This window comes from Typha angustifolia, chromosome 9 (genome assembly GCF_048772165.1).
Source record: "Typha angustifolia cultivar Huaian chromosome 9, ASM4877216v1, whole genome shotgun sequence".
Classification (NCBI taxonomy): Eukaryota; Viridiplantae; Streptophyta; class Magnoliopsida; order Poales; family Typhaceae; genus Typha; species Typha angustifolia.
This window is the reverse complement of record NC_133247.1, coordinates 11,645,356-11,669,374: the sequence shown is the minus strand read 5'-3', so window position 1 is coordinate 11,669,374 and position 24,019 is coordinate 11,645,356. Positions and strand designations below refer to the sequence as shown.

Genomic DNA, 24,019 nt, shown 5'->3' with positions numbered 1-24,019 from the left:
CCATGCCATCTCAAAGGTACTGCTTGCTCCACTAGTGTCGTAGCAACCATAAGAAAGAACCCTTGTGTCTTCCTCCCCTTAGTGATCTCCTCAATCCTCTCGATCGCGCCTAACCCTTTGTAACCGTCTTCCATGATTGAAACCACCATGCTGATCTTGCATGCGATGTCGGAGTACACAAACAAGACTGACCACAAACGTGACACTAATGCCACTGAGCCTAAAACCACGAAAATTGCCATAACCACACCATCGGTTAACCCTAGTAATCCTTTAAGCATCGACAAGAGGGAAGAGAATGCTACTGCATATAACTCCACATATATTAAAGTAGTAATTAGCCCTTTCCATGTACGTCGAATCCTTGAGATCATCTCCTTGATCGAGTGGCGGTGGTCATTACTAATGGTTGCAAAATAGACCATGAGGATTGCAAAGAGTTTTGAGATGATATATTTAACATGTTTGAATCGTATTAGCTTCTTGGTGTCGGAAGGAGAGTGATCTAGCATGCAAAGAAGTGTAAGGACAAGATTGTTGAAGACGAGCACAAGGATTGTGCTTGAAACCACGGGTTTCTTTTGTTTTAATCTACCGGAGTTGTCACCGGTGAGATGAAGGATCCGGTAAATGTCGAGAGATTTCAGGGGTAAGGACTAGAGATGGTTGGATCTTCTTAGGTCTACCATACTTAAGAGAGAGAGGGGGGGAGGGTGTGGGGGTATAGCCAAGAGTTGCTTGGTAGTAGTGGAAAGGTTCAGATTGAGTGGGAGAGTCAACCTTTGTGATCTGTTGTTTGACCGCAAATTCTGCTATTGGGCTGACCTTTGAATCCTTGGAACCAAGGATTTCGTTTAAAACTAGCGCGAGCTCTTTGACTTTTGTAAGAGGTGAAACCGGCAACATCTTTGAGACGTCTGCCGATATTAACATATAGAATTAAAAATGTTTTACATAATTGCCACTAAAATAATATAATTATATATATTCTTCAAAATATCACAATTGCTACCCGAATTATTATTTTCTTTCAGAAATGGCATTCCATTAATTAAATCTTCACAATTAGAACCAAATTTAAATTAAAAGAATTTCATTTTTAATCATTTACATATGTTTTTTAGCTTTACTATTAGGACAATTATATTAATATTTCATTTAAAATTAATCGTAATAGTAATTCTGCAATAGTTAATAAATCCAGTAATAAAATATGCAGTGGCAATAATGATATGATGAAAATTTTAGTGGCAATTATATAAAACAACCTCTGCCCTAATTTCCTGCAATAGAGATTGCCGAGGATCCACTCTCTAGGACTAAGAAGCTGAACAGAAGCTAATTTTTAGGCTCAGCTTATTATTATAATCAGACAAAAGGGATTTATATTAAATAAAGTGAAGAGACCGGAGAGCTTTTGTGAACTTTTCTAACCCAATCTAATATTTGTAGAGTATGAGTACTGCTTTTCTTGACAGGAGACAGTCGACTAAATCCATGCCTACAGAAATTTAAAATGCAGTGCAACATCCTTTGCTTTGCTCCATAGATGCCGAATAGAGTTTTCGTTTAATTACGGTAACACCTCCTGAATTATAAGGTAATATCGAAGTGACCTCATGATAATTACTATTTATGATGATTTGCATGAAAAACAAAATAAAAAAAAAATATATATATATATATATATATATTATTGGTATTGTGTTAAGTGACCAAATTTGCTTAAAATCATCAGCAAATTTATTTTTCAAATAAAACACCAATCAATTTAGTGTTTGGTCATTTCTAAAAAAGGAAAAAAATATATTAAATATTTTAGTATCTTATTTGTTAGAAAATAGATTAATTCGACATTTTACTGTGGAGTTGATGACATGAATATTGACCTAGCAAAAGTTTGGGTGGGAATAAAGTTTGAGAGAGGCTAGTTAGTCAAAAACTCGACAAAACAATCACTTCCAAACAACTTTGCTTATAAACCTACTTAAATATTAATGGCTAATTTGATTCGATATGATGCTCATTTGGATTAGAAACTCAAATTGGATATAGGAAATATCTAAATTTGAACTCTGAAGCCTTAACTAGTTTGGAACTACTCAATTTAATCAATACACCAGGTGATACCTCTGCTTGTGACTCCGCTGGTTGCTGGTTCAATCCAACCTTATGCAGGAAAGACCGGGAAACAGAAATTAGAAAAATTATTTTATTGTGGCTTAGTTCGATTTGGTTGCTCTATAATGCGTCTATTTAGAAGAGTTTGGAGCAATAACTCGATAATGACGTACCAACTTTGAGCTTAGACTACATAATTGATGCTTTGGGTAGGCTAAGTGAGCTTGTTTATGACTTGGTTATTGAGAGAGTCGGCCTAGCTATCCAACTCACTGTCTTATATGTTAGGAGCTTCAATGACTTTGTATAGCCTATGTCCGGCTCTTGAATGATTAAAACAATCACATAAAAATATGAAAATATATCATATTATGCTCCTATTTTATTATACTTTTTTAGGGAAATTGATCAAAAACATCTTGTGTTATATTTTTAGGGATAATTCTCTTTTCACTTTCTAAACTATCATCATTTTTTGTTACAGCCTTTTGAAGTATTTTTTTGGTACATAATGACTCTCTAAACTATCAAAAATATCTTACTTCACCCCTTCCGTTAAGTTTTTGTTAATTATTTCTTTCCATAAATTGCTAAGTGATAATCACGCGATAAAAATATAACGTATTTACCCGTCGTATGTATGTGCAAGTCATATGCAACTCAAGAGAGAATTTTATGTGATCAAAATAGAGGGGCAATTTGGTCATTTCACTAATTACGTCTACGATGTTAAGGGGGTGATGTATTTTTTATAGTTCAGAAGGTCCCAGTAGTTCATGGAATAGAAAAGGAATTATCCCTTATTTTTATTATCATTTATGCCCTACATTATTATAGTCATTTATCATTCAACCATTGCATTTTGGATTTAAATATTTAATCATCAAAACACCCCCAATGTAAGTTTTTTGAACCGAAGGTAATCATATTCATTAATTAACTTAATCTAAAGTATAAAATGATCGGAGTATCCTTGCTACCAAATAAAAAAAAATAAAAAAGGGGCATGATGTCAGCCACACCATGGCTAGCTTATTATGCTAAGCTCTGGGTGAACAAAGCCCTAATGGCCCTATTCACTTGGTTATCGTGGGGAAGACATGCGCCCCTAATCGTTAGTCATGCTCCATCACCTTTCTCCTTCGTTCTCTGATCAAGTTGATCAAGAGATCGATCGTGGTCGTCGATGCCGTTTGCCCCTCATCTACCACCTCTCCCGCCCCATCCCATACTCTAGGAGCACGACATCAACACGGTGGCATGGTGGTGTTGCACCGCCACCGGAAATGAGAGGAATACTTTCTCCTTCGATGGGGAAAGAAGGGGAAGAAAGGAAAAAAAAAGGACAAAAAGAGATAAGAAGATAAGAAGCAGAAGGAGAAGAAGAAAGGAAAGAGGAGGGAAGGGTGCAGGTGGCGCGCCGTCAAAGGAACACTAGGACAAAGGAGAGATTAGAAATGAGAGTAATTTAGGTGTTTAAATTTTAATTTTTAATTAATGAAATATTCTCTATTTTATCAACTACTCTTAAGTTAAATTTAGGGTTAATTATATTGACACCCCCTTAATTATACTCGACTTTCACAAAAATCCCTTAAACTTTTTTTGGTTACATTGTCACTCCTAAAGTTTGGGATAAATGAAACAGGTAATGGTAGTGATGAAAAACGTGCAATAACCAACTGTACCCCTAATTAATGTTTCACAATATTATTAATTTAAAAGTAAATTAAAATATTAAATATCTTACTCTCTTTTCTCCCCTTATTCTCTTCCCTCTCCTGTGGACTCCCCTCTCATGCTCTTCTCTCTCTTTACTCTTTTCTCTCTCCTATGGCCTCCGCTCCCATGCTCTTCTCACTCCCATGGCCTCTTGTCCCATGCGACTTGGCAGCGAAGCTTGCCACAGCTTGCCTTTCCACGCGCGGGGAGGTTAGCCTGCTGGTTCCTAGTTATCACAAGCCAACAGCGGAGAGGTTGGCCGGCTGGTTCCTGACTGTCACAAGCCAACGACGGGGAGGCGATGTCAATGGCCAGTGATGGTGGAGGGGTTGTCGATGATGGTGAAAGGAGAAGTAGGTGATGATGGACGGGGGAGGAAGACGTTAATTTTGATAATAAGTTAAATTTAAGTATAATACTATATATTCTTTTATCTTAATTTAATTAAAAGGTTTATGAGGGCATCTAGGTCATCTTCAAGAAATATGAGTGCCATGTAATTTAGGTGTTTAAATTTTAATTTTTAATTAACAACTACTATCAAGTTAAATTTAGAGTTAATTACATTGTTAATTATAAATTTAGGATTAATTATATTGACACCCTCTTAATTATACTCAATTTTCATGAAAACCCCTTAAACTTTTTTAGATTAAAATGTCACTCATAAAGTTTAGGATAAAATGAAACAGGTAATGGTAGTGACGGAAAATGCATAATGACCAATTGTACCCCTAATTAATATATCACAATATTATTAATTTAAAAAAATAAATTAAAATATTAAATATCTTACTCTCTTCTCTATCCTTATTCTCTTCCCTCTCTCTCGTGGACTCCCCTCTCACGCTCTTCTCTCTCCTTACTCTCTTCTCACTCTCGTGGCCTCCCCTCCTATGCGGCTCGACAGTGAATAGTTAAATTTTGATGATGGATAGGGGAGGAAGACGTTAATTTTGATAATAAGTTAAATTTAAGTATAATACTATATATTCTTTTATCTTGATTTAATTAAAAGGTTTATGAGGGCATCTAAGTTATTTTTAAGAAAAATGAGTGCCATGTAAGCTGACTCACCCAAATTTTCTCACTAACACATTAACAAAAGGGTGACATTGAAATTTCTTTTCGTGAAAATCAAATATAGTTCAAAAGTTGTCAGCGTAATTAACCCTTAAATTTAACTTAGTTTTCTAATGACTAAATGCAAAATATAACGGTCAAATAAGAAATATCCATATAGTAGAGTATAAACGATAATAATAATAAAATATTAGTAAAGAGATTTGAGTTTAATATCCATATGCTACGAGTCTTATGAGTTTCTGGCCACAAAAGGGGTAGGTATAAAATAATATTTACTTAAGTTCTTGAAGGGGAGGACTAGAGCTTTACATAGGATTTCCAAGGTTAAGAGGGAATTGCTTGAGTTAGCCACCATGCAAGAAGACTCGGAATAGTCTGGCTGAGTCTTGCAAGTAATTAATGCATGCGCTGTTTTTCTGTAGAAGACTTGGAAAAATAAAGTCGGGCTAAGTCTTGCAATTAATTAAATGAATTAGAAAAGGATCTTATCGTTCTTCGACTTACGGTAAAGACCGGAGTGAATTAAAAAAAAAAAGACCGGAGTGAATTTGGTGAGAGTGTCGGATAAGGAGAATAGATAAGCACCCAAAGCTAAAACACATTAAGATAATTAAAAATTATATCAGCTAATCACGAATAAGATCTTTAATGACCGTCAATGTTTTCACTGTTTTCAGTTTAACTATAATTTCTTTCATAAACGTTGCTGACGAAGTGACGTTTAGGCTCACAATGAAAACTTTTTCCTATATAAACTTGTGGGTGCTTATTATCTTACAGCCTACTGGGTTAAGTTGGGTCATAAATTTGGTGTGAAACCTTCTATGATACCCCGGTCTACAGGGTAAACAAATTGACTGTTCTGGCAATGCTCTATTTTCTTTGATGCGTGTCTGCATCTTATTGGGTTCAGCTAAGTTGGGTCATAAGATAATCTTGGTGTTCTGGCAATGCTGCTCCCAGGCTGAGACAAGTCTCTGAAACTTGAGAGAAGAAGTTAGTGAGCTCTTTTGGAGAAGAGAAGTAATGGCTACCATCCTCCATGCTTTTGTTTCTACTTGTGCCAATAGGCTTGCCACTCTGGTTGAGGAGCAAGTAGTCCTTGCACTCGGTGTGAAGGATGAGCTTAAGAGGCTGCAGAGAAGGATAGAGATGATCAGAGGTGTACTCGAGGATGCGGAGAGGCGGAGGATCCAAGATTCGGCCATCGACACTTGGCTGACTGAACTGAAGAATGTCATGTACGAAGCTGATGACATTATCGACATATGCAGGTACAAGGGTGGGAACCTGTTGGAGGATCAACCATCATCTTCGTCAAACCCACCGGTACGCTGCCTATCCCCCCTGCTCTCTTGTGTTACTACTGTCCGAATGCGTCATGATATTGGAGGTAGAATTAAAAGATTGAATAATAGACTAGAGGAGATCCACAAGGACAAAGTAATGTTTAGCCTTAAGGATGGTGGATCCAATGACCCTCATATGACAAGGACGAGTGCTCGTATGACATCTCCACTTCTTGATGCTGATGTTGTGGGCGATGAGATCGAAGCTGCTGCTGCGGAGCTGGTGAAGATAGTTAGCAACAAGGAAAGAAAACAACATCAAGTTGTTGCCATCGTCGGTATGGGGGGCATAGGCAAGACAACACTTGCTCAGAGAGTATACAATGATCCTAAACTGAAAAACTACTACTCTGTCATGGTATGGACGTGTGTCTCTCGAAGCTACTCAGAGATTGAATTGCTAAAGAAGATCATTAGGAGCAGTGGAGGTGACTATGGACGAGCTGAAAGCATGGAAGAACTCCAACAAGTTCTAAGAGTTGTTGTCGCTGGGAAGCGACTCTTTCTTGTGCTGGATGATGTTTGGCAGGCAGATGTTTGGACTAATTTACTCCGAGTTCCCCTTCAAAGCGAACAAGGCAGCGGAAGGATCTTGATGACAACTAGAGACCAAAATGTTGCAAAGGGAATGGGAGCAGTACACATCCATGAGGTGACACAGTTGTCTATCAATTCTGGTTGGGAACTACTACGCAAGAGAGCTTATCTAGATAGGGAAGAAGATGTGCTCAGCTTGAGAGGTGTAGGGATTCAGATTGTAAAGAAATGTGGGGGTCTTCCTCTGGCAATCAAGGCGATTGCTGGCATCTTAGCCACGAAGGAACCAAATAAAAGAGAATGGGAAAAACTACTTGGAAGTGATGCTTGGTCTATGAAAGAGCTTCCCGAAGAACTCAGAGGAGCTCTATATTTGAGCTACGAGGATCTATCCCCTGAACTTAAACAGTGCTTCCTCTACTGTTCCCTCTATCCTGAGGATGCACTAATAAGACGTGAATATCTTATTGTTTTTTGGGTGGCCGAAGGATTTGTTAAAGCAAGAGGAGGTGACCAAGTTTTAGAAGATACAGCAGAAGAATATTACAATGAGTTAGTTAAAAGAAGTCTTTTACAAGTTGATCCTTACTATACTGATGGAGGAGAATGTAGAATGCATGATCTTTTACGGTCTCTTGCCCAATATTTGTCACGAAGTGAAAGTTTTTATGGTAACCCACAATTGTTAGATCCCAACGTATTGTCTAAGATTTGTCGCTTATCAATTGCAAATGATGGAGCGACTGTTGTTATCCCTCCTAGCATAGACAGAAAACACCTATGCTTGAGGACTTTGCTGCTTTTTAAGAGTCCTTCTATAGTTAAGAATGATTTATTTACAAGGCTTACAGATCTTCGTGTCTTGGTTCTTAATGGAGAAGAGATTGAGAGCATTCCAGATTTCTTGGGAGATCTAATACATTTGAGGATGCTAGATCTTGCTGGTACCAGAATTTCCAAGCTACCAGATTCACTTGGTCGCCTAACAAATCTACAGACTTTGAACTTAATAAATTGTAAACATCTACATGCCCTTCCAGTGAGTCTTACTCGGTTGCATAATCTAAGGCATCTTGGCATCTCTTACGCACCTCTTAATGATGTGCCAAAAGGGATAAAAAGATTGCAATTACTTACTGCCTTGCTAGGATTTGTAGTGGCTAGTAAAGATGGCAGTGGCAAAATGCAAGACGGTTGGGAGTTGAAAGAGATAGAGTTTCTCAACCAGCTAAAATGGTTGCATATAGTTAAGTTGGAGAGAGCAACATATGGGTTTAGTCTTGAAAGGAAGCATCACCTTAGATCATTAAAATTACGCTGCACGTTACAAGTGGAACGAGCTAGTCAACAGCCATACTCTGCGATAGAGATAAACAAAATTGAAGAAATCTTTGAGAAATTATCTCCACCCCTATGCTTAGAAAATCTCATCATTATTGGTTTCTTTGGTCATAGATATCCCACCTATATGGGAACTTCTCTTTCTAGTCTAACATCATTGCAACTTTGGCATTGCATATCTTGTCCACACCTTCCCCCACTAGGCCAGTTGCCACATTTAAGAAATCTCCGAATTGAAGGGGCATTAGCAGTGGTAACCATCGGCCGAGAATTCCTTGGCAAGGGGGTAAGAATAGGCTTAGCTATGGCAACGGCCTTTCCCAAGCTTGAGTTCCTATTTTTAAAGAAAATGCCAAACTGGGAAGAGTGGCACTTATGTGAAGAAATTGAGGAGAGAGCTGCTTCCACCGGAAGAAAGATCGCACCATCCTCTTTTCTATCATTGATGCCTTGTCTACAACATTTGACTCTTATAGACTGTCCAAAGCTAAGAGGTCTTCCAGAACGGTTGAAGCATGTCACAATGTTGCAAAGATTCCACATAGAAGGAGCTCACAGCCTCAGAGCAGTAGAGAACCTCCCTTCCCTAACTCAGTGGCTTCAGATCATTGAAAGCAGCAGTATACAAAGGGTCTCAAATCTTCCCCAACTAAGACACCTCACAGTGATTCGATCACCTTCTTTGAGTTGCGTCCAGAATTTGGATGCACTGCAATCCTTGTTTCTAAAAGATGACGCGATGGAGTGCCCTCCCGAGTGGGTGTCCGGACTGCTCCAGCAGCGACGCCACCTTCACGGCGACGACCTCGAATTTGAAATGGAGTGCAACATCCGTGTGCTCGAGAGATGCCAAATGGGACACCAAAATTGGCCGGTCATCCAACAGTTATCCAACGTCCACGTCTACACAAATTATCTAGAGTACACCAAACTACCCTTCAACAGCTACATCAGCCTACCGAAGCTTAGAGGCAGAGGTAACAGCTCTCTCTCTCTCTCTCTCTCTCTCTCTCTCTCTCTCTCTCTCTCTCTCTCTCTCTCTCTCTCTCTCTCTCTCTCTCTCTATATATATATATATATATATATATATGCATCTTTTTGTATAGTAGAAGCTACTACTGTCTACTTATGTTGTAATTTTTTAATTTTAACTTTATTTACTTCTTGGTGTAAACCGTCTACGTATGTTAATTGCCATCTTTTTATGCCAGTATTTATAGATCCCATAAGCCAGAAGTTCAGACTGAATACTGTCGATGTATGTGAATGCAATCAAAATCTGTTTTGAGGAATAGTTTTGACAAGTTTTTTGCTTATCTTATCAATATTCTTGGAAAGTTACTGATAGCTGTTGATCTTCCTTGTTATTGATTTCTCTGCACTTTAGGTACAGAGTCTGCCGTCATGTGTTAAGAGTAAAAGCCAGAGTGCTAGATTCTTTGCTTAGTTTCAGATTGTATACTTCTTATCAAAGAGTAGACCTTAGTTTGGGTGATAAAATAGTAAGTACAAGTGACCTAAAGTTGGATGACATTGTGTGCTATATGTAACTAAATAGCTACTAATCTTTTAGATTAACCAATAATGTTTATTAACTATAGATAAGAGTTGCGTAACTAACTTTTACTTGGCTCGGAAGCAGAAGGAGAAATGGAAGAAAGAATTGAATAATAAAAGAAGAAGAAGAAGGAAGTAAAGAAGGAACGGAAGGAGGAGCCGACACAAGAAGATTGCTTAATTCTCTCTTCATACTTACTAAGTTCATCTCGAGGAATTCTATCATTTTCTCCATCTTGTTATAATTATATTAATACATTGTTACTGGAGATTAAATGTTATCTAAATTTGATGAATCACTACTATTTTATGAAATTTACTTCATATGTATATGATTTGATCACATATATGATTGTTGCTTAATATTAGAAATGACATAAATATTCATGATATTTTTGAGGCATCAAAAGTAAACTGCAAAGTTAAATATCCATATGATAGGGGTTTTTGTTCATAAATTTTCTTAAAACTATATTACTTTAATGCACAATTGATGTTACTATTTTTATGATGATTTGCATGACTTTTCATAATGACTGTTAGAACTTTATTTTCTATGTAACAATCATTATTAAGAATATGATTAGCTTAAAGAAGCTAACCATTCAATTACACTTCTCTCCATCTAAGCTTGTTGCTTTTGATCCATGGCCTCTCTTGCACTCATAGTAGAACAAAGTGTAAGCATTGCAAGAAATATAGTGCACCAAAAGAAGAACTAAACCATGCCATCTCAAAGGTACTGCTTGCTCCACTAGTGTCATAGCAACCACAAGAAAGAACCCTTGTGTCTTCCTCCCCTTAGTGATCTCCTCAGCCCTCTCGATCGCGCCTAACCCTTCATAACCGTCTTCCATGATTGAAACCACCATGCTGATCTTGCATGCGATGTCGGAGTACGCAAACAAGACTGACCACAAATGTGACACTAATGCCACTAAGCCTAAAACCACGAAAATTGTCATGACCACACCATCGGTTAACCCTAGTAATCCTTTAAGCATCGACAAGAGGGAGGAGAATGCTACCGCATATATCTCCACATATATTAAAGTAGTAATTAGCCCTTTCCATGTACGTCGAATCCTTGAGATCATCTCCTCGATCGAGAGACGATGGTCATAACTAACGGTTGCAGAATAGACCATGAGGATTGCAAAGAGCTTTGAGATGATATATTTAAGAGGTTCGAATCGCATTAGCTTCTTGGTGTCGGAAGGAGAGTGATCTAGCATGCAAAGAAGTGTAAGGACAAGATTGCTGAAGACGAGCACAAGGATTGTGCTTGAAACCGCGGGTTTCTTTTGTTTTGATCTACCAGAGTTGTCACCGGTGAGATGAAGGATCCGGTGAATGCCGAGAGATTTCATGGGTAAGGACTAGAGATGGTTGGATCTTCTTGGGTCTACCATACATAAGAGAGAGAGGGGTAGAGCTTTATAGCCAAGAGTAGCTTGGTGGTAGTGGTAAAATTTGGAAAGGTTCAAATTGGGTGGGTTAGTCAACGTTTGGGAGCTATTGTTTGACCGCAAAATCCTCTATTGGGCTGACCGTTGAGTCCTTGGAACCGACGGTTTCGTTTAAAACTAGCGCGAACTCTTGACTTTGGTTAGAGGTGAAGACGGCAACACCTTTAAGACGTCTGCCGATATTAACATATAGAATTAAAGAGAGTTCCAATCAATTGCCAGAAAAATATCATAATTATCATTATATTATATAAAATATTATAATTGCTTGTGTTCTTTCAAAAATGACATTCCATCAGTTAAATCTAACTCATCACAATAAGAACCAAATTAATATTTTTTAAAATATAATTTTTGATGATTTTACATGCGTCTGTCAACTTTACTATTGTGACAATTTTAAAAAATTTCATTAAAAATTAATCATAAAATAGTTCAAAAAGTTTAGTGATAATTATGATATTAAAATATGCAGTGGCAATTATGATACGTTGAAAGTGTAAAACACCCTATAATTAATAGGGCTAATTACATTTTACCCCTATGGTTACTGCTAGATTTTTTTCATCTAAAACTAATGATACCTCTACTATCATCGATGCCAATATTTATTTATTTATTTATTTTGAGAGAAATTAAGGCTAATATTATTTTCCATAAGCAAATTGCTAAATGACCAAATTATCCTTATCATCATCAAATTATACTGTAATTTGATGGGATTAATTAAGTCTTTTCACATCCTCATTAACGATTAACTAATAGTTGTAATTTGATCTATACCATAGAGGAAGTTAAATGCTTAAATTTTTAATCTATAAGAATAAGTTGAAATCGAGTCAAACCGTAAGGTAGACTGTAATTTAACCTAATTTCCTGCAATAGAGCTTACCGAGGCTCCACTCTCTGGTAGACTATTAAGCTGAACAAAAGCTAATAATTAGGCTCAGCTTATTATTATAACCAAACAAAAGGGATTTTATTAAATAAAGTGAAGTGAACGACAGAGTTTTGTGAACTTTTCTGACCCAGTCTAACATTTGTAGAGCATAAGTACAGCTTTTCTTGACTGGAGACAGTCGACCAAGTCCATGAACTTATGCTAAAATGTCTGGATAGACTCAGACAGCCCTACTTAGTGGACTCTTCGTCCCAACTGATTCAACAATTTCATCACAAAGAATAGAAGTTGTTTCTGTGATTAGATTAATGATGTACAAACGAATTCCATTTTCTAATCACATTGGTAATACAGACAAGTCATGCTGCTTCCAAACAAGCTTTATATAAACGTATGATTTGGCGTTTTGGTTTCTATTTGCTAATGAGATTATAAAGTAAAATTATCTTGCAAATCATTTGTCTTCATATTCAAGATTCCTACAATACTTTCTGAGGATAATGAACAAAAATATGCATAGATATGTTAATAATCATTAACAAGAAAGATTGATTATGGAGTATTAAGGCGGCAATAACACAGCATTGCACTTCCAAAATTACATATAACTACAGCATGAGAGGATTTATAGACTAAAGATTGCTTTAGGAGTCACTTATCTGCCAACTCTACTTTGAGCTGAAATTTGACAACTGCAAGGTTATTATTGCTCTTCCATCTTGGATGAGCAGCTAAAAATGTAACGCAACGACCTTGTTCCTGTAAATGTGGAAAAACTAATAGTTACATCCATTTTTTAGCAGCAAAGAAAGAGAAAGTAGACATCATTCTACATGTTTAAGCTCCACAAAATAGCAAGCAACAGGTGAAAGATGCAACCAAAAGGAAGAAATACCCACGTTCATTAATTATCCCCAAATTCAATGACAGATAGTTTCATTTACTCAAATCTACCAATTTGTTTAATCTTAAGGAAAAGTGTGAACAGTTGCAACAGACATCCATATGTTATATTACAGAATCTCAGCAGGCATCACTGACATACTTCGAAATTCTCAAATAAGCTCAAGAACAGTAAAGTTGAAAACCTCCATTGAACAAGATATTAGGACAGATTCTGGAAAATTGCAAACTGAAAAGAAGAGGCATATGAAAAATTAGGTAAGATATTGTGTCCTGATGTGAAGAAAACAAACTGAAAAATATCATATTAGATGAATCATATCAGTTCTTTTCTTTATTTAACTTCCCATTGAGAGCAAAAGAAAGCAAACCATAAAAAGGAAAGCCATACTCTCTAATGGATAGAAACAAGGTTCTCCACAAATTATCACAACTTAATTTAAATAAGAGTTTGAATAAAAGATACAAAGGCCAATTCAAAGAATTCTGGAAATACAATATAAACTAGAGAGGAAATTTGGTCTCCGGTTCATTTATGGCTGAACTATCAAGGACCTGTAGCTTCAGCAAACAAAGAATGAATGCAGGTTTCTGGGCATGTATTGGATAAGGTATGGAAACAAGAACTACCATTAAAGCATATCTCAAATTCCAACCAACTTCTGTCATACCGTTAAGAATGTTTAAATGACAACAAAATGCCCCTATGACAAAGTATAAACCAGTGTGAGAATATAGCTGATATTTTGAATCATGCACACAGTTATAATGCAACTCCACCAAAAGAAACACTACTCGATGAAGAAAAATAAGATGATCAATCTCTTGCAAACTGCATATATCCATAGCCTTACTAGCATTTTTCTGAGATAGAAATATTAGCAAAACTCTAATATAAAAAGGTGTTCTAGCACACAAGGTTCCACCAATGAAGGGTCTGCCGGGGCAAAACAACAATCACATTGAAAACTTCAAGAAACCATATAATGTAGCCAAATGGTCCAGAAAGCAAATGTCTAGACTAAAGGAAAAACATCCCACTATCCACTGCAGTACTATTGCTTGATTAAATAAGTCTTAACAATACTTAAAAGAAAAATCTAGCTTGTACTTCCCTTTCTTATATGTTTTAGTGTCAAGAGTAACCATCGCAGTCTTTTTAATTAAATTATATGGCATTAAAAAAATTGGGATTAATCTTTATTTGCCTCTTTGGCTTACTTAATTGTAGCTTAAAGATGAAGAGATATCCACAAATCAAAATCTGTCATCTTTCTCCCTCTTCTAGACTATCCTCATGTAGAGGTCTTATCTGATTAGTTACCATCTTACACATCACCTAGCCTTCTATAATTTTACGACAAGTCCCTCTATTGTTCATTTTTCTTTGGCAGGGAACTTGCAACTTGGCACAAAGCATAAGAAGGTCAATGTCATATTGACAAACGGCCATAAAAAAAGAAAAGAAAAAAAAAAGGCTTAGATGATGATGTAATGACACCAGAAAAGGGTATTCAACACAACAGATCTATAATCAAGCAAGAAGGCAATACTCACTTACAATTCGATCTTCTCTCATATTTACTGATTTACATCACTAATAACTCTTACTCATCTAGAATTCCATAATTTCTAGATGTTGCACTTTGTGAGTATAAATTTTTTTAAGACAACTATACCTCCCATGCTTTATTTATCAAAATACTGACATATAAAATCATGTCCAGATATTAGTACAGCCGGGATACATCTGAGATAGCTCAATTACCGGGGAAATAAGAAAAAAGAATAAGTCATGTGATGCGGGCATCACTGACAAGACACAATGGCATGTGTATCAGCACAGGAGACGTCAATATTTGATGATCCCCCCCGTAGGGATCTAATTCTGATCAAGAATTCATAATATTTTATTTATTTATTTATTATGTGTTGTTTATAGTTATTTTTGTATTTTTCATTTGTCTAGGGTGTCTTTTGCTTATTTTTATTGTAAAACTATATATAAACCCTTTGTGCTTTCTTTTGAAGTTAATGAAGATTTTATAATTGCTCTTTGTAGTTTAATAAAAAAAGAGTGTAAAACCATTGTTAAAGGTGGAGGTGTAAAATCTCATTCCTCTTCTATCTCTTTGATTCATCTCCTTCTCTCCACATTTTGCATCACTTGTTAAAAGCGCCATTCCATTAAATTATTGTGGTAATGGATTGATTTTCTAAGTGGCGCACTTTATACCATGTTATTGAATTTTTGACTCCTCTCGAGTTACGAAAATCTATTTTGATGAAATCATTAGGCTATACTAACTTCCAAATGCCATATAGGAATGTGAAATTCAATAGCTTTTTTACAAAACCCTATGGCATAAGATGGGAACCAAGCTTCAGTATTCAACTGCTTTTCACTCTCAAACTAATGGGCAAATTGAAGTAGTTAATAGGAGTCTAAGGAACCTATTAAAACTCTTGTCGATGAGAATCTAAAAGATTAGGACCAAAAATTGCCCGCCATTGAATTTGCCTATAAGAATTCTATTAATTGGTCGATAGGTCTAAGTCCAACTAAGGTAGTGTATAATTATAAACCTAAGCAACCCATAGATCTCATTCCTATGGCTCATTATCATAGGCTGTCTAAGACTGCATTTGTATTCGCATCACATATTTATAACCTGCATAAAGAAATCAGTAATAAAATTACTTAAAATAATACCAATTATAAAATCAAAACTAATCCAAGAAGGAGATTCAAGAAATTTAATGTTAAAAATTATGTGATAGTCCGGATATATCTAGAATTGTTCCCTCCTGTAACTATCAAAAAGTTGCATGCACGAAGTGCTGAACCTTTTAAAATTCTTTAAAATAATAATAATAATGCTTATGTTCTAGAATTACCAAATAATTTCGACATCAGTTATACTTTTAATATTGAGGATCTAGTCGTTTATAAAGGTCTAAATTTTACTCCAGATAATCCACTAACTAGTAAGCTTACCGATAAGCTTATTTATGAGAGAGCCTCTTTATCTCAACTTCCCAATATTTTACCTAACACAGCAGACGAAATTGATAAAATTTTAGATGATGAAATTATCTCAACTAGAAAAAGTAGAACTTAACGATATCTGATACGTTAGAAAGGACGACCTAAATCTGATTACACATGGTCTAATCACCATGATTTAGAGAGACACTACACTAATATCCTAGAGCAGTATCAGAGCAACAGAAAAGCACATTCAATTAAGTCGAGATCTCTTCCACTCGAAAAGAATGATGCGGACATCACTGACAGAACACGATAACATGTGTACTTGCATAGGAGGCGGCGACATTTGATGATTCCCCTGTACGGATCTAGTTCTGATCGAGAGTTCATATTATTTTATTTATTTATTATGTAATGTTTATGATTAATTTTGTATTTTTCATTTGTCTAGAGTATCTTTTGCTTATTCCCATTGTAAGTCTATATATAGACCCCTTATGCTTTCTTTTGAAGTTAATGAAGATATTTAATTACTTTCTATAGTAAAAAATGGTGTGAAACCATTATTAAGGGTAGAGGTGTGAAACCACATACCTCTTCTATCTCTTTGATTTCTCTTCTATATGCTTCTCTCCACCATGTTTTGCATTATCATGTCATTTAGTAGAGTCAATAAAGAAAGCTAATAAAAATATTTGCACCATTATAGGACATGGGTATACATGGAACAAAATAGTGAAACTCAAGCATCTGCAGTAAATTTCTTTTCAGTGTAGGATAACAAATCCTTTCATCACAAGGCATACTTCTAGAATTCACGCACAATTGTGTCAAGAAAAATGAAATAAGATTGGTCCCTCCCTGAGAGAGTAGCATACCCCCACTAGAAGAAAAAACAGTACTTCAATAGTTCACATTTTACATAAAATAACGTCAAGCAAAATTGAGTGAAAGATGGGCTATCCAGAAGAGTATAGCTGCATATTTTCATCAGTTATTATCCTTCTCCTTTCATACTGTACTGTAGTATGCTAGTATGGCCTTTCCATGTAAGAGAAGCATTTTAAAGAAACCACTCTTGACGAGGGTGATACTAGGAAACAAAGATTCATCTCATTCTTCTTTTCACTAACATCATGCAGTCCTTCAAATGTCCTTTATATTCCCTGATCATATCTCTAACCAAAACACAGCCCTTTTGAAGGTAAAATGGTAAATTATTACATACCCATTATACCCACCAAGGGACCAACTATATCACAATCTATTATTCTGAATTAAGTGTTGCCAAAAGATGCAGATTGGCCAGTCAATATAGAATCAAGAAAAGTGATCATCAACTTATCAGCATTGACTTCTCTGGTTGTCCTGTCATGCTTATGCTACTTAAGTTACAGAGATGAACCAAGACCCTAGCGCTAATAAGCCATTTGTTTGATGAAGTATTCCACTGAAATAAGATGACACCTATAAGAACCTGCTTATTCTCTCATTGGCATTGCATCAAGATCAGTACGGAATGCAAGGAACTTCACCCAGTTGTTAAGAACAATGACAGTGAGCTTTCTTGCTATAGCAGCTATCTGAAACTCTGAAAATGTAAATCATGCAAGCAGATAAGCCACAGGACTACCCAAAGAGACATATTTTTCTAACTTTGACAACAGTTCCATGCTCGGAGTAATTCCTCCGATGAACAACTAAATTATTGTAGCATCTAAATATTCACTATGTTTGAGCATATATATCTGTCACTCACTAAACGGATTAGAGAAAATGAAAAGTCTCAAACTTTGCTTGATCCTATAAGTAACTAACTTCTCCTTGCAAAGTCATTCTATTACATCACTTAATAAACAAACCACAACTACTGATGAGCAATGAGCAATTTCAACTAATTCTATTTGTTTTTGGTGTTCTTTCAGGAGAATTAACATCACTATTCCTCATTAGAAAAGCTCCATAATACCCACCCAAAAAATAAAAAATAAAAATTCTCATTTGCATTATCTTAGTTTGCTCAGTTCCTACTAATTGCTTACCCAAAAAAAAAGGCATTGCTCAGCTAAATTAACAAAAGAGTTAATTTCTTTCTACAGGCCAATAAAACCCTAAATGCATCAACCAAACTAAGAGGTTAACTTACAGAGATATCCATCAATCCAATCGATCTCATTTCTCAACCCCGGTACGACATATCGGGCAGACCGGCGACCGCACCAACCACCGGTCGACGCATGCGGCGTGGAACACGTGCCCACATGAGGGCAGCTTCCGGCACCGCTCTTTCTGGCAGATCCCTTCGAGGCACACGGCGCAGTCCGGCGGCCACGGCGGCAAGGCGGAGCACTCGAACCAGGGGAGCTCTCGGAGATCCGCCGGCGAGAGGCCGGAAGGAGAGGCGTCCTCGCCGAGGAAAACTCTCCGGCGGCTACGGAGGCGGAGGGTTCTTCCGACGACGCAGAGGTGGAGGAGGACGAGAGCAGCGACGCTGGCGAAGAGGAAGAAGAGGGCGAGCGCCACCGCCATGACGAGGGCTTGGATGATGAAGGAGAGCAGACGAGCGCCACCCTTTGGCTTCGCCGATGCGGACGTGGCCGCCGGCGACGGCGATGGGGCGGGTCCGACGAACGGAAGGTCGTGATCGAATCGGGCCATGGATTCGTTACTACTCTCTCTATCTCTCTTCGCTTTTCGAGGGGGGAATAGAAAGTGTGGGGGCAGAAACGTGTCGAAGTTTGGGATATTCTCAGAATAGTTGTAGAATATTTTGACCAGACTAATTTTCTTTTACCAAAATAGTTTTTCCGTTATAGCTAACGACAGTGACGGTAATCAAATTTACAACTATGTTGCCTTCTATATTATCTTCTTTTAGAAGAATTTTAATGTCCAAACTATAAGTATGAGAAAAATTCAAATTCAAATTCAAATTAATGTCTATTAGACAATCACATACACCTTATTTTAATTTTTTTTTCAAAAGCAATGAAATATTCTCTCTTCCATAGTTTAAGATTAACTTCAGGATTTTTAGGTTATTTTTGAGGTGTTAAAGGCAAAATGTAAGAATTGAATGATTATAAAAGACAAATAAAATTTTATTTATCAAAAAAAAAATTATATACAAATAAAAATACTAGCAGATCTAGTTTTTATATAAGATAAATCCTTCAAAACTATTATTCATCCATGTTTGGTCAGCAAGATCTTGGAAATTTCTAAGTAGCAATTAGAATAAATTTTGCCATCCTATGTGATGATTATACTTTATAAGTTTCACAGAGCTATTTGGTTGCTAGTATCAGACTGCATTAGATGGAATATATAGCTGAATCTTATGATTCATACATCTAAGGGAAAGTTTTAAAAAAACTCAGCAATAAAAGTATTGAATCAAAAGTCTGATACAACTTCATTCTATCATATGCTGATTAGACTTTCTTTCGTACATCTAATTTACTAACACACTCAGCTATATTCCAAGGACAGAGTAAGTAATTAGCAAATACAAGTAGTGATATCTATTAATCCAAGTAAGCAAACTACGAATCATCCACATGTAATTGACAAATACAAGCATATTACTCTAAAATCTTAAGGGATCAAAATAGAATGGAGCAATATCAAGAAATTTGTCTTGGAATTCTAGCGCTGTTTTCAGAACTAAGATGCACCATGAATTTTCCCAGAAAAACAAAATTCTTCTCTTTGTTTTAAACAGTTAAAAGGTATGCGACTATAGGAAACCACTGGTGACATTTTAGGTAGAAATCAGCATATATTGAAAAGTTCATATCCCTAAACCTTTTAGAACATCTCAAAATCAAAAGCATGCACATATTAAAAAAGAAAGAAAGAAAGAAAGAAAGATGATGAGTTCCAACCCTTTGCATTTCCTGGCATTAAGAACTATAAAAGTTTGTAGATGCATATTCTGAAGAGCTGCTGATATTCTCATAAATTGTCAGCAGCTGAAGAAGCTCGACATTTTTATATCAATAGCTTGTCCCAGAGTTGCATTTAGTATCCCTTTCAGGGAAGCAACTCTTACTGAACTTGAGTTATCGGAATTATTAATAGGTCCATCAATTGTACAACAGTTCTTGATACATACAAGCCAAAGCTATGGGGAAGAACATGCAGCTTCATGCGTGCGAAGCCGGTGGTCATGAACTTCTTTAAGCATAATAAACCCGATAGGGTGGTCAATCGCCCTGAAAGTCGGTCATGCATAATATCACTATATAGAAAATTAAATTCGAAAGCGCATGGATAGATATTATAACATTGATTGAAGTAATCAATAGCAGTGCCATACAGTCCCTTAGATATTCTCACATTAGTCTGTCCCTATTATAACAAAAGTAAAGAACTATTCAGGAAAGTCATAACGATAGAGTTCATATGCATTTAAATTTTAAACAACCCACGCATTTAAGCTTAGTTTATTACTGACCAATCACTATCGCATCATATAATTGTTGCTAGAAAAATGTTATTACAGAAAGCTATTTCTTCTTAAATTTAAGAACTGATAAATGTAGGGAAATTAATCTCTACTGTTTCTAGATGAACCTGTTCTGTGCCAGTTTTGATGTGGATAGGCATATATATGTCTACAATACTACTCCTATCTTATTTTAATTGGAACTTTGGATTGCTTAGCATTAGAAATAGTTAATTCAGTACATTTGCAGCATAAGAAGTATGGTGCTTTTATCTTAAACTATTCCCTAATTTGGAAAGGGAGGAACTTATTCAAGAACTAATGGTCATTACAGATGAAAGAATGTAAGATATTTCTAACCTTTCCCTCTTTTCTTGGTATAATATCCAGCTCAGCCCTTAAAGATGAACTCTCCCTCTTATGGTTCATTCTATCCAATCTCTTCATAAAAAGCTTAGCTATTTGCAATTGGGTATTCGCTACAATCTCTGTTCTCTTGAGCTCCATTTCCCCCCTCTTGATTTCTGCCTCTGCCCTCATCCTCTCTGAGTCCTTGTACATCTCTATCCTCGCTTGTTCTATCTTCAAGAATGAATGAGCAAGCAACCTAATGCTCTCTGCCACATCATTCTGTGAGCCCTTCTGCTTCTTCATCAGGTTACCGATCATCTCCATCTCATCACCCGTATTAGCCACCTGGTTTCCTAGGGCACCCACATCAGTATCTGCGCTTGTACTTGCCTTCTTCTTATTGTTGTCAACAATATTGTTACCATTGTTAGCATTATTATCATTTGGCATAGTGTTCGATCCATCGTCTCGGTTGCTATCCTGCAAATGCCCCTCATCAGCATCCTCCATCTTTGGCAAGGTTTGCAGGTCAATATCGTGATTAAATTCAGATCGTACAATGCAATTTGCAGTCCCTTTCAGAAGTCCATCCATTCGGGCATAGTACTGCCAAGACGAGGCCGAGTTAGGATCACGGGCGGCTGCCGTCTCGGCCCGGTACCTCTTCTTCATCGACTCGATCTTGTTCTTGCATTGGTTAGGGGTCTTGAGGGCCTTGGTACCAGAACACCGTGATGAAACTTCACGCGCAATGTCCTCCCAATCAGTCCCCTTCAGTTTCGCGCGGTTCCGGAGTATCCATTTGGATTCATAGACCTCCAAAAGGCACAACACTGCCCCCTCACTCCACTCATCCCTCTTCACCTTGTCCAAGCCCCTTGCCACCGCCACGGCTACCGCAGAAGGATCCCCAATCCCTTGAACTCCATCCATAAGCCCCAAAAGCACCAATTATATCCCCCGAGAGGACACAGAAGCGGCTAATTAACTATAAAATCTCTCATCTTTCACAACTTAACAGCAAATTTGCACATGGGTCCTCTTAAATTTGACGTTCTGGTTTGAAAATTCCCATTTTGGAGTGCTAAAATCCCCTCTCTTCTCCAGAGAAAATATTGCATCTTTATACAAAAGCAAGCAACTATAATTCTACGACCAAATGTCTAATTCCAAAAACAAAGCTCAGAAATGCAACTACGAGAGGTGGAATTCGAACTCATCTGTGTAGGTATCGGCGTCCACAATCTTCAAATAACTCGATGCTTCCAACTTTTGGGAACCGGAAGAGGGATTGTAGGGAAGAAGGTGAGGAGGGGAAAGCGAAGTAGAGAGAGAGAGAGGCAGAGAGGCGGAGCACGTCGGAACGCAATACAGCACGAGTGGAAGCTCACGTCAGCGGCGTGGATTGGGTACGAGGAGAAGTGTTCGAGAAAAACTCCAAACTCTTGAATGTCTTCGGTACAGGTGGGCTTTATTGTTCGCGAGAAGTCAAATTTGGCTGACCAATAGCTGATAGACAGGTTCAATCAGCAACAACAAATAGGTCAGCTTATATTGATCTAGTTGGGTTGGTTAGTATGGCCGACTAGTCCAACCACTTGCATAGAAAGATGGTTAAAATCTTATTTCTCTTGAGAGATTAGATATTTAAATTTATCGTCACAATGAATTACATTGATCGAGTGCATAGTTATTGTAGTCTATTTCTTTAAAATAGTTAATTTACTTATTCATAGAATTATTCACAAAAGTTGGTCTTATTATCTGTCTCATATTCTCGAAGAATCTGTTTGACTCTATATAATATCTTTCTTTTAATTCGTTTTCATCATTTGGACTAAAAATTAAAATATTTTTTGATTTTATATTATAACACGTTTTTAGTTTTATTTCCATTACAATATGTAAAATTCATAAATAATATATAAGAAATTCTCGCACGAGAAAATAGTAAACTGATTGATTTATGGATTCTGTTAGCTCTTGAAAGTAAAACAAAACAAAATAATCGTTCAAAATGCTAAAGGGAATGGCCCAATTTATTTTATAATTTTGTATAAATATATAATATAATTTTTTTAATAAGATTAATTACACTTAGATCTTATAAATAATCACTTTTTTTTTACAAAACCCAGTATTCTAAGTTTTCTATCACATTTTCCATCCATAAGTTGTCACTTACAAATCACAAAAGTATTAGCGGGAAGAATAGAGAAATTTTAATTTATTAAATTTTAGCTTTTTCACTTACAGTGTCAAGGAGGTGAGATATTTTCAAAGTTCGGCCGGCTTATGTGTCAAAAACATTTCTTTGAAAAAAAAAAGAATAATAATTTATGGGGTCTAAGTATAATTATTCCACATATTATGTTACAAAGAGGAAAACAGCCCATCAGTTGAATTAGCTTTGGGCTGGATTCAGTTTACAAGGAGGAGGCCCAAATGGATTAAACTAGGGTTGCATTCTTTGCAAGCATATACTATGCTCACTTGTAAGGTATAATAAATATCAAAAAATAAAATTAAAAAGTTATAAGTACTAGTACTAGAGAGAACCATGTCTCAATTGTGACATAAGATGGCAAGAAATTATCAACCCATATGGCTCAACAAACTCAATTAGGTAAACAGAACAACCAACCTTAGGCCAGGATAAAACCCCTTTCAGTCTCAATCAATCAACAGTTCTGCATCTATTCCATTATTTCAATGGCTAGTCTTTACAAAGGTTTCAATGATTAAAATGAACAGTTTGGAAACTAACTAATAGAAAATTTTATTGGAAGTAGAACAGAAGGTGATAGGTTTCCATTAAATTTAACCTTTAAGTTAAAAAGCAAATTATAAGGTTAAAAGTCTAAACAAGATATAGACATGAAGACAGGGATAATAACTACATGGGACTCCAAGAAATTAATTTAAGGGTTACAGAATGCATCTATTTCCACTACCTAATCTCAACTGATTTCTGGGACCCCACTCTTTCAATATATTTTGTTTTCTTTGTTTTTAAATGACCAATCTCTAGCTACTCATCAGACTGCCTCAATTTGCCAGAAACTTCCCCAGTTGTACATTGGACATGGAAATTAAGGCCTGGCATTAATTCCCTTGGAAATTGTTGAGAAATGCTATGCTTGCACACACCTTGTACTAACTGTTTGGGAAGAGAATTACTTGGTAACTCATCTAACTCTAAGTTGGTAGTTTCTCTTCAATTCATTGCCACATCTATTG

General features: G+C 36.5%; 4 protein-coding genes across 4 annotated transcripts; 1 reads left to right on the top strand and 3 right to left on the bottom strand.

Annotated features, from left to right (window-relative positions):
* The first annotated feature begins 5,912 nt into the window (after positions 1 to 5,912).
* Positions 5,913 to 10,076, top strand: LOC140767278 (putative disease resistance protein RGA3). The gene is made up of 2 exons (XM_073107128.1): positions 5,913 to 9,133; positions 9,799 to 10,076. Exons 1-2 carry the CDS (start codon positions 5,956 to 5,958, stop codon positions 9,825 to 9,827), a joined length of 3,207 nt encoding a protein of 1,068 aa, XP_072963229.1. The 5' UTR covers positions 5,913 to 5,955; the 3' UTR covers positions 9,828 to 10,076.
* A 242-nt stretch (positions 10,077 to 10,318) lies between these two features.
* LOC140767660 (uncharacterized) lies at positions 10,319 to 13,655 on the bottom strand. The gene is made up of 5 exons (XM_073107655.1): positions 13,542 to 13,655; positions 13,157 to 13,219; positions 12,739 to 12,842; positions 11,265 to 11,355; positions 10,319 to 11,092 (listed from the first exon to the last, which is right to left on the bottom strand). Exons 1-5 carry the CDS (start codon positions 13,653 to 13,655, stop codon positions 10,319 to 10,321), a joined length of 1,146 nt encoding a protein of 381 aa, XP_072963756.1.
* LOC140767888 (RING-H2 finger protein ATL56-like) lies at positions 12,582 to 18,711 on the bottom strand. The gene is made up of 2 exons (XM_073107968.1): positions 18,125 to 18,711; positions 12,582 to 12,842 (listed from the first exon to the last, which is right to left on the bottom strand). Exon 1 carries the CDS (start codon positions 18,634 to 18,636, stop codon positions 18,151 to 18,153), a length of 486 nt encoding a protein of 161 aa, XP_072964069.1. The 5' UTR covers positions 18,637 to 18,711; the 3' UTR covers positions 12,582 to 12,842; positions 18,125 to 18,150.
* Positions 18,712 to 19,755: 1,044 nt separating this feature from the next.
* On the bottom strand, positions 19,756 to 22,205 carry LOC140766987 (uncharacterized). Its single transcript, XM_073106717.1, has 2 exons — positions 20,789 to 22,205; positions 19,756 to 20,195 (listed from the first exon to the last, which is right to left on the bottom strand). Exons 1-2 carry the CDS (start codon positions 21,710 to 21,712, stop codon positions 20,187 to 20,189), a joined length of 933 nt encoding a protein of 310 aa, XP_072962818.1. The 5' UTR covers positions 21,713 to 22,205; the 3' UTR covers positions 19,756 to 20,186.
* Between the last annotated feature and the right edge of the window lie 1,814 nt (positions 22,206 to 24,019).

Coding starts and splice junctions, on each gene's coding strand:
- LOC140767278 (XM_073107128.1), top strand. CDS start 5,956: ATGGCTACCATCCTCCATGCTTTTGTTTCTACTTGTGCCAATAGGCTT. Junction 9,134..9,798: donor ACCGAAGCTTAGAGGCAGAG/GTAACAGCTCTC, acceptor GCTCGGAAGCAG/AAGGAGAAATGGAAGAAAGA.
- LOC140767660 (XM_073107655.1), bottom strand. CDS start 13,655: ATGACAGAAGTTGGTTGGAATTTGAGATATGCTTTAATGGTAGTTCTT. Junction 12,843..13,156: donor TGGAGGTTTTCAACTTTACT/GTTCTTGAGCTT, acceptor CCACATTTACAG/GAACAAGGTCGTTGCGTTAC. Junction 11,093..11,264: donor TCGGTTCCAAGGACTCAACG/GTCAGCCCAATA, acceptor AACCATCTCTAG/TCCTTACCCATGAAATCTCT.
- LOC140767888 (XM_073107968.1), bottom strand. CDS start 18,636: ATGGCCCGATTCGATCACGACCTTCCGTTCGTCGGACCCGCCCCATCG.
- LOC140766987 (XM_073106717.1), bottom strand. CDS start 21,712: ATGGATGGAGTTCAAGGGATTGGGGATCCTTCTGCGGTAGCCGTGGCG.